General features: G+C 49.7%; 1 protein-coding gene across 2 annotated transcripts in view; it reads right to left on the bottom strand.

Moving 5' to 3' along the window:
* Positions 1-14,123, bottom strand: part of LOC135057042 (zinc finger protein 135-like) — an 83,579-nt gene that overhangs the window by 12,147 nt on the left and 57,309 nt on the right. For both annotated transcript variants that reach the window (XM_063962899.1, XM_063962900.1), the window contains exons 7-8: positions 13,857-13,975; positions 13,151-13,262 (exon numbers count right to left, since the gene is read on the bottom strand). In XM_063962899.1, the coding sequence (XP_063818969.1) occupies positions 13,151-13,262; positions 13,857-13,975 (231 nt within the window). The remainder of the gene's footprint in view (positions 1-13,150; positions 13,263-13,856; positions 13,976-14,123) is intronic.

Here is a 14,123-nt window from a genome sequence, read left to right as displayed (position 1 = left end):
TAGGATCCGGCGTTCAACCGCCATGCCGTCAAACGCAGCCGCGGTAAGTCTTGGAACAGACAGGGCCCCTGTTGCAACAGATCCTGTCTGAGAGGCAGAGGCCATGGGTCCTCTGTGAGCATTTCTTGCAGTTCCGGGTACCAAGTCCTTCTTGGCCAATCCGGAACAATGAGTATTGTTCTCACTCCTCTTTTTCTTACGATTCTCAGCACCTTGGGTATGAGAGGAAGAGGAGGAAACACATAGACCGACTGGAACACCCACGGTGTTACTAGTGCGTCCACAGCTATCGCCCGAGGGTCTCTTGACCTGGTGCAATACCTTTGTAGCTTTTTGTTGAGGCGGGATGCCATCATGTCCACTTGTGGCAGTTCCCATCGATTTGTAATCTGTGTGAAGACTTCTTGATGAAGTCCCCACTCTCCCGGGTGGAGGTCGTGCCTGCTGAGGTAGTCTGCTTCCCAGTTGTCCACTCCCGGACTGAACACTGCTGACAGTGCTTGCACGCGATTCTCCGCCCAACGAAGAATCCTGGTGGCTTCCGCCATCGCTACCCTGCTTCTTGTGCCGCCCTGGCGGTTTACATGAGCCACTGCGGTGATGTTGTCTGACTGAATCAGCACCGGTTGGTTGCGAAGCAGAGGCTCCGCTTTACTCAGGGCGTTGTATATGGCCCTTAGTTCCAGGATATTGATATGCAGACAAGCCTCCTGACTTGACCACAGCCCTTGGAAGTTTCTTCCCTGAGTGACTGCTCCCCATCCTCGGAGGCTTGCATCCGTGGTCACCAGGACCCAGTCCTGTATGCCGAACCTGTGGCCCTCGAGAAGGTGAGCACTCTCGCATGGAACCTGCCGAAGGGAATGGCTTCATATGACGCCACCATCTTTCCCAGGACTCGCGTGCAGTGATGCACCGGCACCTGTTTTGGTTTTAAGAGTTCTCTGACCAGAGTCACGAGCTCCTGAGCCTTCTCCGCCGGGAGAAACACCTTTTTCTGGTCCGTGTCCAGAATCATGCCCAGGAAGGGCAGACGAGTCGTAGGGATCAGCTGCGACTTTGGAATATTCAAAATCCAGCCGTGCTGTTGCAACACTTCCTGAGAGTGTGCTACGCTGATCAGCAACTGCTCTCTGGACCTCGCCTTTATGAGGAGATCGTCCAAGTATGGGATAACTGTTACACCCTGCTTTCGAAGGAGCACCATCATTTCGGCCATTACCTTGGTAAATATTCTCGGTGCCGTGGAGAGACCAAACGGCAACGTCTGGAATTGGTAATGACAGTCCTGTACCACAAATCTGAGGTACTCCTGATGAGGTGGATAAATGGGGACATGCAGGTAAGCATCCTTTATGTCCAGAGACACCATAAAATCCCCCTCTTCCAGGCTTGCAATGACCGCTCTGAGCGATTCCATCTTGAACTTGAACCTTTTCAGGTAAATGTTCAGGGATTTTAAATTCAATATGGGTCTGACCGAACCGTCCGGTTTCGGAACCAAAAACATTGTGGAATAGTAACCCCTTCCCGGTTGAGGGAGGGGAACCTGTACCACCACCTGCTGGAGATATAATTTGTGAATTGCCGCTAACACTACTTCCCTTTCTATGGGGGAAGTCGGCAGGGCTGATTTTAGGGAACGGTGAGGGGGCATCACTTCGAATTCCAGCTTGTATCCCTGAGACACAATCTGTATAGCCCAGGGATCCACCTGTGAGCGAACCCACTGGTGGTTGAATTTTCGGAGACGCGCCCCCACCGCTCCCGGCTCCACCTGTGGAGCCCCAGCGTCATGCGGTGGATTTAGTGGAAGCCGGGGAGGACTTCTGTTCCTGGGAACTAGCTGTATGGTGTAGCTTCTTTCCTCTACCCCTGCCCCTGGCAAGAAAGGACGCACCTCTGACTTTCTTACCTTTTTGTGATCGAAAGGACTGCATTTGGTAATACGGTGCTTTCTTAGGCTGTGAGGGAATATATGGCAAAAAATTTGACTTCCCAGCTGTAGCTGTGGAAACTAGGTCCGAGAGACCGTCCCCAAACAATTCCTCACCCTTGTAGGGTAAAACCTCCATGTGCTTTTTAGAGTCGGCATCGCCTGTCCATTGCCGAGTCCACAGGACCCTTCTAGCAGAAATCGACATTGCGTTTATTCTAGAGCCCAGTAGGCAAATGTCCCTCTGGGCATCCCTCATATATAGGACAGCGTCTTTTATATGCCCCAGGGTCAGTAAAATAGTATCCTTGTCCAAGGTATCCAGTTCCTCAGACAGTGTATCTGTCCATGCTGCTACAGCACTACACATCCAGGCCGACGCAATTGCCGGCCGCAGTATGGTACCTGAATGTGTATAAACAGACTTCAGGATACCTTTCTGCTTCCTATCTGCAGGATCCTTTAGGGAGGCCGTATCCTGTGACGGCAGGGCCACCTTCTTAGATAAGCGTGTCAGAGCTTTATCTACCCTAGGGGAGGATTCCCAGCGCATCCTGTCCGTTGGCGGGAAGGGGTACGCCATAAGTAACCTTTTGGAAATCAGCACTTTCCTATCAGGAGAATCCCAAGCTTTTTCACATAACTCATTTAACTCATGTGAAGGGGGAAAAGTCACCTCTTGCTTTTTCTCCCCAAACATATAAACCCTCTTGTCAGGGACCGGGTTTACCTCTGATATGTGCAATACATCCTTCATAGCTACAATCATGTAGCGGATGGCTTTAGCCATTTTAGGCTGCAATTTTGCATCATCGCCATCGACACTGGAGTCAGAATCTGTGTCGATATCTGTGTCAACAATATGGGATAGTGGGCGCTTCTGAGACCCTGACGGCCTCTGCGCTGTAGGATCAGGCATGGGCTGAGACCCCGACTGTCCCAAGGCTTCAGCTTTATCCAACCTTTTATGCAAGGAGTTTACATTATCATTTAACACCTTCCACATATCCATCCAATCAGGTGTCGGCGCCGTCGGCGGGGACACCTCATTCATCTGCACCTGCTCTACCTCCACATAGCCCTCCTCGTCAAACATGTCGACACAAGCGTACCGACACACCACACACACAGGGAATGCTCTATATGAGGACAGGACCCCCACAAGGCCTTTTGGAGAGACAGAGAGAGAGTATGCCAGCACACACACCAGCGCTATATGACCCAGGAATCACACAGTAACTTAGTGTTTACCCAGTAGCTGCTGTATATATGATTATTGCGCTAAATTTATGTGCCCCCTCTCTCTTTTTACCCTCTTTCTACCGTGAGTCTGCAGGGGAGAGCCTGGGGAGCTTCCTCTCAGCGGAGCTGTGGAGAGAAAATGGCGCTGGTGAGTGCTGAGGAAGAAGCCCCGCCCCCTCAGCGGCGGGCTTCTGTCCCGTGATTTGGTGCAAAAAATGTCGGGGGCTCATGCATATATACAGTGCCCAGCTGTATATATGCTGCTTTTGCCAGGAGGTACTCAATTGCTGCCCAGGGCGCCCCCCCATGCGCCCTGCACCCTACAGTGACCGGAGTGTGTGGGCTTGTGTGGGCGCAATGGCGCACAGCTGCAGTGCTGTGCGCTACCTCATGTGAAGACAGGAGTCTTCTGCCGCCGATTTTGACGTCTTCTTGCTTCATCCGCCGGCTTCTGTCTTCTGGCTCTGCGAGGGGGACGGCGGCGCGGCTCCGGGAACGGACGACCAAGGTTAAGTTCCCGTGTTCGAACCCTCTGGAGCTAATGGTGTCCAGTAGCCTAAGAAGCGCAACCTAGCCGCAGTTAGTAGGTTTGCTTCTCTCCCCTCAGTCCCACGTAGCAGAGAGTCTGTTGCCAGCAGAAGCTCTCTGAAAATAAAAAAAAACCTAACTAAAATACTTTTTTATTAGCAAGCTCAGGAGAGCTCACTAAAATGCACCCAGATCCTTCCGGGCACAGATTCTAACTGAGGTCTGGAGGAGGGGCATAGAGGGAGGAGCCAGTGCACACCAGTAGTACTAATTCTTTCTTAGAGTGCTCAGTCTCCTGCGGAGCCCGTCTATTCCCCATGGTCCTTACGGAGTCCCCAGCATCCACTAGGACGTTAGAGAAATATGTGACTTCCTGTAATAATAAGATTTTAAACCTACCGGTAAAGCTTTTTCTCCTAGTCCATAGAGGATGCTGGGGACTCCGTAAGTACCATGGGGTATAGACGGGCTCCGCAGGAGACATGGGCACTCTAAGACTTTAGATGGGTGTGAACTGGCTCCTCCCTCTATGCCCCTCCTCCAGACCTCAGTTATAGAACTGTGCCCAGAGGAGACGGACAGTACGAGGAAAGGATTTTTGTTAATCTAAGGGCGAGATACATACCAGCCCACACCATACACACCGTACAACATGGTATATACTAAACCAGTTAACAGCATGAATTAAACAGCATCAGCCAGAGACTGATCTAAACTATAACATAACCCTTATGTAAGCAACAACTATATACAAGCCTTGCAGAATTTGTCCGCACTGGGACGGGCGCCCAGCATCCTCTACGGACTAGGAGAAAAATATTTACCGGTAGGTTTAAAATCTTATTTTCTCGTACGTCCTAGAGGATGCTGGGGACTCCGTAAGGACCATGGGGATTATACCAAAGCTCCAAACCGGGTGGGAGAGTGCGGATGACTCTGCAGCACCGATTGAGCAAACATGAGGTCCTCATCAGCCAGGGTATCAAACACGTAGAATTTTGCAAAAGTGTTTGAACCCGACCAAGTAGCTGCTCGGCAAAGCTGCAATGCCGAGACGCCCCCGGGCAGCCGCCCAAGAAGAGCCCATCTTCCTAGTGGAATGGGCCTTTACCGAATTTGGTAACGGCAATCCAGCCGTAGAATGAGCCTGCTGAATCGGGTTACAGATCCAGCGAGCAATAGTCTGCTTAGAAGCAGGAGCGCCAACCTTGTTGGCTGCCTACAGGACAAACAGTGCCTCTGTTTTCCTAACCCGAGCCGTCCTGGCTACATACATTTTTTAAGGCCCTGACTACATCAAGGGACTTGGAATCCTCCAGGTCACCCGTAGCCACAGGCACCACAATAGGTTGGTTCATATGAAACGACGAAACCACTTGAGGCAGAAATTGAGGACGAGTCCATAACTCTGCTTGATCCACATGGAAAATTAGATAGGGGCTCTTGTGAAACAAAGCCGCCAATTCGGACACCCGCCTCGCAGATGCCAAGGCCAACAACATGACCACTTTCCAAGTGAGGAATTTAATTTCAACTGTTTGAAGAGGTTCAAAAACCAGTGTGATTTAAGGAACTTTAACAGCACGTTAAGGTCCCACAGCGCCACTGGGGGCACAAAAGGAGGTTGGATGTGCAGCACTCCTTTTACAAAAGTCTGGACTTCTGACTTCTGGGAGAGAAGCCAATTCCTTCTGAAAGAATATAGATAAGGCCGAAATCTGCACCTTAATGGAGCCTAACTTCAGGCCCATATCCACTCCTGTCTGTAGAAAATGGAGAAAACGACCCAGCTGAAAATCTTCTGTAGGAGAATTCTTGGCTTCACACCAAGATACGGTGATAATGCTTCGCCGTTACCTCCTTCCTAGCATTGATTAGAGTAGGGATGACTTCCCCCGGAATACCTTTCCTAGCTAGGATTTGGTGTTCAACCGCCATGACGCCAAACGTAACCGCGGTAAGTCTTGGAACACACAGGGCCCCTGTTGTAACAGGTCCTCCCTGGGAGGAAGAGGCCACGGATCTTCTGTGATCATTTCCTGAAGATCTGAATATCAGGCCCTTCGAGGCCAATCTGGAACAATGAGTATTGTCTGCACTCTTGTTTGTCTTATGATTGGCTCTTGAACCCAACAGCCCAATATCTCTCGCAGCTTCTCTCATATATAACGCTGCGTCCTTGCTGTGACCTAAGGTCAACAAAATACTATCTTTATCTAGGGTGTTAATGTCAGATGACAAGTTATCAGCCCACGCTGCAATTGCGCTACCCACCCATGCCGACTCTTCTGCAGGTCTGAGCAGGGCTCCCGTAGTCGCATAAAATAAGAATTTACTTACCGATAATTCTATTTCTCGGAGTCCGTAGTGGATGCTGGGGTTCCTGAAAGGACCATGGGGAATAGCGGCTCCGCAGGAGACAGGGCACAAAAGTAAAGCTTTCCGATCAGGTGGTGTGCACTGGCTCCTCCCCCTATGACCCTCCTCCAAGCCAGTTAGGTACTGTGCCCGGACGAGCGTACACAATAAGGGAGGAATTTTGAATCCCGGGTAAGACTCATACCAGCCACACCAATCACACCGTACAACTTGTGATCTAAACCCAGTTAACAGTATGATAACAGCGGAACCTCTGAAAAGATGGCTCACAACAATAATAACCCGATTTTTGTAACTATGTACAAGTATTGCAGATAATCCGCACTTGGGATGGGCGCCCAGCATCCACTACGGACTCCGAGAAATAGAATTATCGGTAAGTAAATTCTTATTTTCTCTATCGTCCTAGTGGATGCTGGGGTTCCTGAAAGGACCATGGGGATTATACCAAAGCTCCCAAACGGGCGGGAGAGTGCGGATGACTCTGCAGCACCGAATGAGAGAACTCCAGGTCCTCCTTAGCCAGGGTATCAAATTTGTAGAATTTAGCAAACGTGTTTGCCCCTGACCAAGTAGCTGCTCGGCAAAGTTGTAAAGCCGAGACCCCTCGGGCAGCCGCCCAAGATGAGCCCACCTTCCTTGTGGAATGGGCATTTACATATTTTGGCTGTGGCAGGCCTGCCACAGAATGTGCAAGCTGAATTGTATTACACATCCAACTAGCAATAGTCTGCTTAGAAGCAAGAGCACCCAGTTTGTTGGGTGCATACAGGATAACAGCAAGTCAGTTTTCCTGACTCCAGCCGTCCTGGAACATATTTTCAGGGCCCTGACAACATCTAGCAACTTGGAGTCCTCCAAGTCCCTAGTAGGTGCAAGGCACCACAATAAGCTGGTTCAGGTAAAACACTGACACCACCTTAGGGAGAGAACTGGGGACGAGTCCGCAGCTCTGCCCTGTCCGAATGGACAAACAGATATGGGCTTTTTTGAGAAAAAACCACCAATTTGACACTCGCCTGGTCCAGGCCAGGGCCAAGAGCATGGTCACTTTTCCTGTGAGATGCTTCAAATCCACAGATTTGACTGGTTTTAAACCAATGTGATTTGAGGAATCCCAGAACTACGTTGAGATCCCACAGTGCCACTGGAGGCACAAAAGGGGGTTGTATATGCAATACTCCCTTGACAACTTCTGGACTTCAGGAACTGAAGCCAATTCTTTCTGGAAGAAAATCGACAGGGCCGAAATTTGAACCTTAATGGACCCCAATTTGAGGCCCATAGACACTCCTGTTTGCAGGAAATGCAGGAAACGACCGAGTTGAAATTTCTTTGTGGGGCCTTCCTGGCCTCACACCACGCAACATATTTTCGCCACATGTGGTGATAATGTTGTGCGGTCACCTCCTTTCTGGCTTTGACCAGGGTAGGAATGACCTCTTCCGGAATGCCTTTTTCCCTTAGGATCCGGCTTTCCACCGCCATGCCGACAAACGCAGCTGCGGTAAGTCTTGGAACAGACATGGTACTTGCTGAAGCAAGTCCCTTCTTAGCGGCAGAGGCCATAAGACCTCTGTAAGCATCTCTTGAAGTTCCGGGCACCAAGTCCTTCTTGGCCAATCCGGAGCCATGAGTATAGTTCTTACTCCTCTACGTCTTATAATTCTCAGCACCTTAGGTATGAGAAGCAGAGGAGGGAACACATACACCGACTGGTACACCCACGGTGTTACCAGAACGTCCACAGCTATTGCCTGAGGGTCTCTTGACCTGGCGCAATACCTGTCCCGTTTTTTGTTCAGACGGGACGCCATCATGTCCACCTTTGGTATTTCCCAACGGTTTACAATCATGTGGAAAAAACTTCCCGATGAAGTTTCCACTCTCCCGGGTGGAGGTCGTGCCTGCTGAGGAAGTCTGCTTCCCAGTTTCCATTCCCGGGATGAAACACTGCTGACAGTGCTATCACATGATTTTCCGCCCAGCGAAAAGTCCTTGCAGTTTTTGCCATTGCCCTCCTGCTTCTTGTGTCGCCCTGTCTGTTTACGTGGGCGACTGCCGTGATGTTTTTCCCACTGGATAAATACCGGCTGACCCTGAAGCAGAGGTCTTGCTAAGCTTAGAGCATTATAAATTTACCCTTAGCTCCAGTATATTTATGTGGAGAAAAGTCTCCAGACTTGATCACACTCCCTGGAAATTTTTTCCCTGTGTGACTGCTCCCCAGCCTCTCGGGCTGGGCTCCGTGGTCACCAGCATCCAATCCTGAATGCCGAATCTGCGGCCCTCTAGAAGATGAGCACTCTATAACCACCACAGGAGAGACACCCTTGTCCTTGGATATAGGGTTATCCGCTGATGCATCTGAAGATGCGATCCGGGCCATTTGTCCAGCAGATCCCACTGAAAAGTTCTTGCGTGAAATCTGCCGAATGGAATTGCTTCGTAGGAAGCCACCATTTTTACCAGGACCCTTGTGCAATGATGCACTGTTTTTAGGAGGTTCCTGACTAACTCGGATAACTCCCTGGCTTTCTCTTCCGGGAGAAACACCTTTTTCTGGACTGCGTCCAGAATCATCCCTAAGCACAGCAGACGTGTCGTCGGATCAGCTGCGATTTTGGAATATTTAGAATCCACCCGTGCTGTTGTAGCAGTATCCGAGATAGTGCTACTCCGACCTCCAACTGTTCCCTGGACTATGCCCTTATCAGGAAATCGTCCAAGTAAGGGATACTTAAGACGCCTTTTCTTCGAAGAAGAATCATCATTTCGGCCATTACCTTGGTAAAGACCCGGGGTGCCGTGGACAATCCAAACGGCAGCGTCTGAAACTGACAGTGACAGTTCTGCACCACGAACCTGAGGTACCCTTAGTGAGAAGGGCAAATTTGGGACATAGAGGTAAGCATCCCTGATGTCCCGGGACACTATATAGTCCTCTTCTTCCTGGTTCGTTATCACTGCTCTGAGTGACTCCATCTTGATTTGAACCTTTGTAAGTGTTCAAAAAATTTTTTAGAATAAGTCTCACCTAGCCTTCTGGCTTCAGTACCACAATATAGTGTGGAATAATACCCCTTTTCTTGTAGTAGGAGGGGTAATTTAGTTATCACCTGCTGGGAATACAGCTTGTGAATTTTTTTCCATACTGCCTCCTTGTCGGAGGGAGACCTTGGTAAAGCAGACTTCAGGAGCCTGCGAAGGGGAAACGTCTCGACCTTCCAATCTGTACCCCTGGGATACTACTTGTAGGATCCAGGGGTCCTGTACGGTCTCAGCGCCATGCTGAGAACTTGTCAGAAGCGGTGGAACGCTTCTGTTCCTGGGAATGGGCTGCCTGCTGCAGTCTTCTTCCCTTTCCTCTATCCCTGGGCAGATATGATCTTATAGGGACGAGAGGACTGAGGCTGAAAAGACGGTGTCTTTTTCTGCAGAGATGTGACTTAGGGTAAAAAACGGTGGATTTTCCAGCAGTTGCCGTGGCCACCAGGTCCGATGGACCGACCCCAAATAACTCCTCTTCCTTTATACGGCAATACACCTTTGTGCCGTTTGGAATCTGCATCACCTGACCACTGTCGTGTCCATAACATCTTTTGGCAGTTATGGACATCGCATTTACTCATGATGCCAGAGTGCAAATATCCCTCTGTGCATCTTGCATATATAGAAATGCATCCTTTAAATGCTCTATAGTCAATAAAATACTGTCCCTGTCAAGGGTATCAATATTTTTAGTCAGGGAATCCGACCAAGCCACCCCAGCTCTGCACATCCAGGCTGAGGCGATCGCTGGTCGCAGTATAACACCAGTATGTGTGTATATACTTTTTATGATATTTTTCCAGCCTCCTGTCAGCTGGTCCTTGAGGACGGCCCTATCTATAGACGGTACCGCCACTTGTTTTGATAAGCGTGTGAGCGCCTTATCCACCTTAAGGGGTGTTTCCCAACGCGCCCTAACTTCTGGCGGGAAAGGGTATACCGCCCATAATTTTCTATCGGGGGGAACCCACGCATCATCACACACTTTATTTAATTTATCTGATTCAGGAAAAACTACGGTAGTTTTTTCACATCCCACATAATACCCTCTTTTGTGGTACTTGTAGTATCAGAAATATGTAACACCTCCTTCATTGCCTTTAACGTGTGGCCCTAATAAGGAATACGTTTGTTTATTCACCGTCGACACTGGATTCAGTGTCCCTGTCTGTGTCTGTGTCGACCGACTAAAGTAAACGGGCGTTTTAAAACCCCTGACGGTGTTTTTGAGACGTCTGGACCGGTACTAATTGTTTGTCGGCCGTCTCATGTCGTCAACCGACCTTGCAGCGTGTTGACATTATCACGTAATTTCCTAAATAAGCCATCCATTCCGGTGTCGACTCCCTAGAGAGTGACATCACCATTACAGGCAATTGCTCCGCCTCCTCACCAACATCGTCCTCCTACATGTCGACACACACGTACCGACACACAGCACACACACAGGGAATGCTCTGATAGAGGACAGGACCCACTAGCCCTTTGGAGAGACAGAGGGAGAGTTTGCCAGCACACACCAAAAACGCTATAATTATATAGGGACAACCTTATATAAGTGTTTTCCCTTATAGCATCTTAATATATAAGCATATCGCCAAATTAGTGCCCCCCCTCTCTGTTTTAACCCTGTTTCTGTAGTGCAGTGCAGGGGAAAGCCTGGGAGCCTTCCCTCCAGCCTTTCTGTGAGGGAAAATGGCGCTGTGTGCTGAGGAGATAGGCCCCGCCCCTTTTTCGGCGGCCTCGTCTCCCGCTCTTAACGGATTCTGGCAGGGGTTAAATATCTCCATATAGCCTCCGGAGGCTATATGTGAGGTATTTTTAGCCAAAATAGGTATTCATTTGCCTCCCAGGGCGCCCCCCTCCCAGCGCCCTGCACCCTCAGTGACTGCCGTGTGAAGTGTGCTGAGAGGAAAATGGCGCACAGCTGCAGTGCTGTGCGCTACCTTTAGAAGACTGAGGAGTCTTCTGCCGCCGATTCTGGACCTCTTCTTACTTCAGCATCTGCAAGGGGGCCGGCGGCAAGGCTCCGGTGACCATCCAGGCTGTACCTGTGATCGTCCCTCTGGAGCTGATGTCCAGTAGCCAAGAAGCCAATCCATCCTGCACGCAGGTGAGTTCACTTCTTCTCCCCTCTGTCCCTCGTTGCAGTGATCCTGTTGCCAGCAGGACTCACTGTAAAGTAAAAAACCTAAGCTAAACTTTCTCTAAGCAGCTCTTTAGGAGAGCCACCTAGAATTGCACCCTTCTCGGCCGGGCACAAAAATCTAACTGGCTTGGAGGAGGGTCATAGGGGGAGGAGCCAGTGCACACCACCTGATCGGAAAGCTTTACTTTTGTGCCCTGTCTCCTGCGGAGCCGCTATTCCCCATGGTCCTTTCAGGAACCCCAGCATCCACTAGGACGATAGAGAAATTGATTTTAAGGTAGTGCCACCTTTTTGGACAAGCGCGTCAAGGCCCCATCCACTGTGGACGAGGATTCCCACCGTAACCTGTCCTTTGAGGGGAAAGGATACGCCATAATAATACTCTTGGGAACCTGCAGCCACTTGTCTGGCGTTCAGCACATGAGATGGGGAAAACGTCACCTCAGGTTTCTTTTCCTTAAACATGCAGACCCTCGTGTCAGGGACAGAAGAGTCCTCTGTGATATGCAAAACATCTTTTATTGCAATAATCATATATTGAATACTCTTGGCCACTCTTGGGTGTAACCTTGCAACATCATAGTCGACACTGGAGTCAGAATCCGTGTCGGTATCAGTGTCTGCTACCTGGGAAAAGGGACGTTTATGGGACCCTGAAAGGTCTTGTGACACAATCAAAGCCATGGAATGACCCCCTGCTTTGTCCTTGGACTCTGCTTTGTCCAATCTCTTATGTAACAAAGTCACATTAGCATTTAACACATTCCACATGTTCACCCAATCAGGTGTCAGCTGTGCCAACGGAGACACCACCACCATCTGCTCTGCATCCTCCCTAGACGAGCCTTCCGCTTCAGACATGTCGACACACATGTACTGACACCCCCACACACACTGGGATATCTGAATATGGGGACAGACCCACAATAAGGCCCTTTGGAGAGATAGAGAGAGAGTATGCCAGCACACACCCAGCGCCACTAGATACTGAAACGAAGTCCCAGCCTGTATAGCGCTTTTATACACAAATTAGCACCAAATAAATGTGCCCCCCCCTCGTTTTTCCCCCCCTGTTACTTGTACAGCAGGGGAGAGTCCGGGAGCAGCTTCTCTGTGGAGAAAATGGCGCTGGTTAGTGCTGGATGATCAAGCTCCGCCTCCTCGACAGCGGGCTTCGGTCCCGCTATTTTTCTTTATACTGGCAGGGGAATTTTCATATACTGCCTCCGCAGTATCTATTTATGTGCCAGGCTTATGTGAGGTAAAAATTGCTGCCCAGGGCGCCCCCCTGCGCCCTGCACCCTTGCTGTGCCTGTGTGTGATGTGGGAGCAATGGCGCGCAGCGCGAATGCGCGGTACCTCATGAAGAACCGAAGTCTTCTGCCGCCTTTGAAGTCTTCTTGCTTCTTATACTTACCCGGCTTCTATCTGCCGGCTCTGTGAGGAGGACAGCGGCGCGGCTCTGGGACAAACAGCAAGGACGACACCTGTGTTCCGACCCTCTGGAGCTAATGGTGTCCAGTAGCCTAAGAAGCAGGTCCATCAGTCCAGGAAAGTGGGTTTGCTTCTCTCCCCTTAATCCCACGAAGCAGGGAGCCTGTTGCCAGCAGTGCTCCCTGAAAATAAAAAACCTAACAAAAGTCTTTTCAGAGAAACTCAGTAGAGCTCCCCTGTAGTGCATCCAGTCTCCTCTGGGCACATGATCTAACTGAGGTCTGGAGGATGGGCATAGAGGGAGGAGCCAGTTCACACCCATCTAAAGTCTTAGAATGCCCATGTCTCCTGCGGAGCCCGTCTATACCCAATGGTCCTTACGGAGTCCCCAGCATCCTCTAGGACGTAAGAGAAAAGTGATTATTACTCACCTGTGCTGGTATCTGTAGGGATTTCCTCCTCCTTCCACTGCTGATCACCCCTCATACATGTCTCTTTTTCCACACATATAGCTCCAATCTTAGTATCAGTCAGATCTTCACCCTGTGTTAACCACAAAAAAAAAGAAAACATTTTTTTACACTATAATGTCTAATTTCATGAACTGAAAATAAAGTGTGACAAAGACAGCACAATTCTAACATAAGTGAAGAACTGCAGGATTTTGGCTGAAAAGAATCCAGGCCAGGTGTTGCTGTTGGCCAGGGTTGACAAAGAGCTGATTGCAGGCACCTGTCAGTTTGTGCTAAAAGGCTTTCAGACACAAGAAGCAGTGCTCCTGATGGTGGACAAGCTACCTAGGTGATATGCCAGGGGGTTTCTACTGTTAAGAGGTCCTGGACCTTAGGGTCCACTGGAGAACTTCTGTTTATGCATTTTGAAGACTCTGTGAGCTCTGCTGTGCTGTACCTGACCTATGTATCCTGCACATGCTTGTGTAACTGCCTGTGATTGAAAACAAACTTATCTTGGATTTTACTCCGGTCTATGTGATTCCTGTCACAAAATCTTTACAATATCAGAGTAGACACACACACACACACACACACACACACACACACACACACACACTGCTTCCCTACAGATTATACAGTGACAGTTGCTTTGGTATTTGGGGAGACCCTAAATCCCATTTACCTGATCCTCCTGTGGAGTCCTGTGATTCTCCTCTGTGGTCCTGTGATTCTCCCCTGTACAGTCCTGGGAATAAAGAGGATGGGGACATCTCTCTGGGGCATCTCTGTTACTGGGTCCATCTGTAGGAGACATAGGGGGTAATTCCAAGTTAATCACAGCAGGAATTTTTTTAGCAGTTGGGCAAAACCATGTGCAGTGCAGGTGGGGCAGATGTAACATGTGCAGAGAGAAATAGATTTGGGTGTGGTGAGTTCAATCTGCAATCTA

The sequence above is a fragment of the Pseudophryne corroboree genome, chromosome 3 (assembly GCF_028390025.1).
Source record: "Pseudophryne corroboree isolate aPseCor3 chromosome 3, aPseCor3.hap2, whole genome shotgun sequence".
Classification (NCBI taxonomy): Eukaryota; Metazoa; Chordata; class Amphibia; order Anura; family Myobatrachidae; genus Pseudophryne; species Pseudophryne corroboree.
Note: the sequence above shows the minus strand (reverse complement) of the source record. Positions and strands in the feature narration are given on the sequence as shown.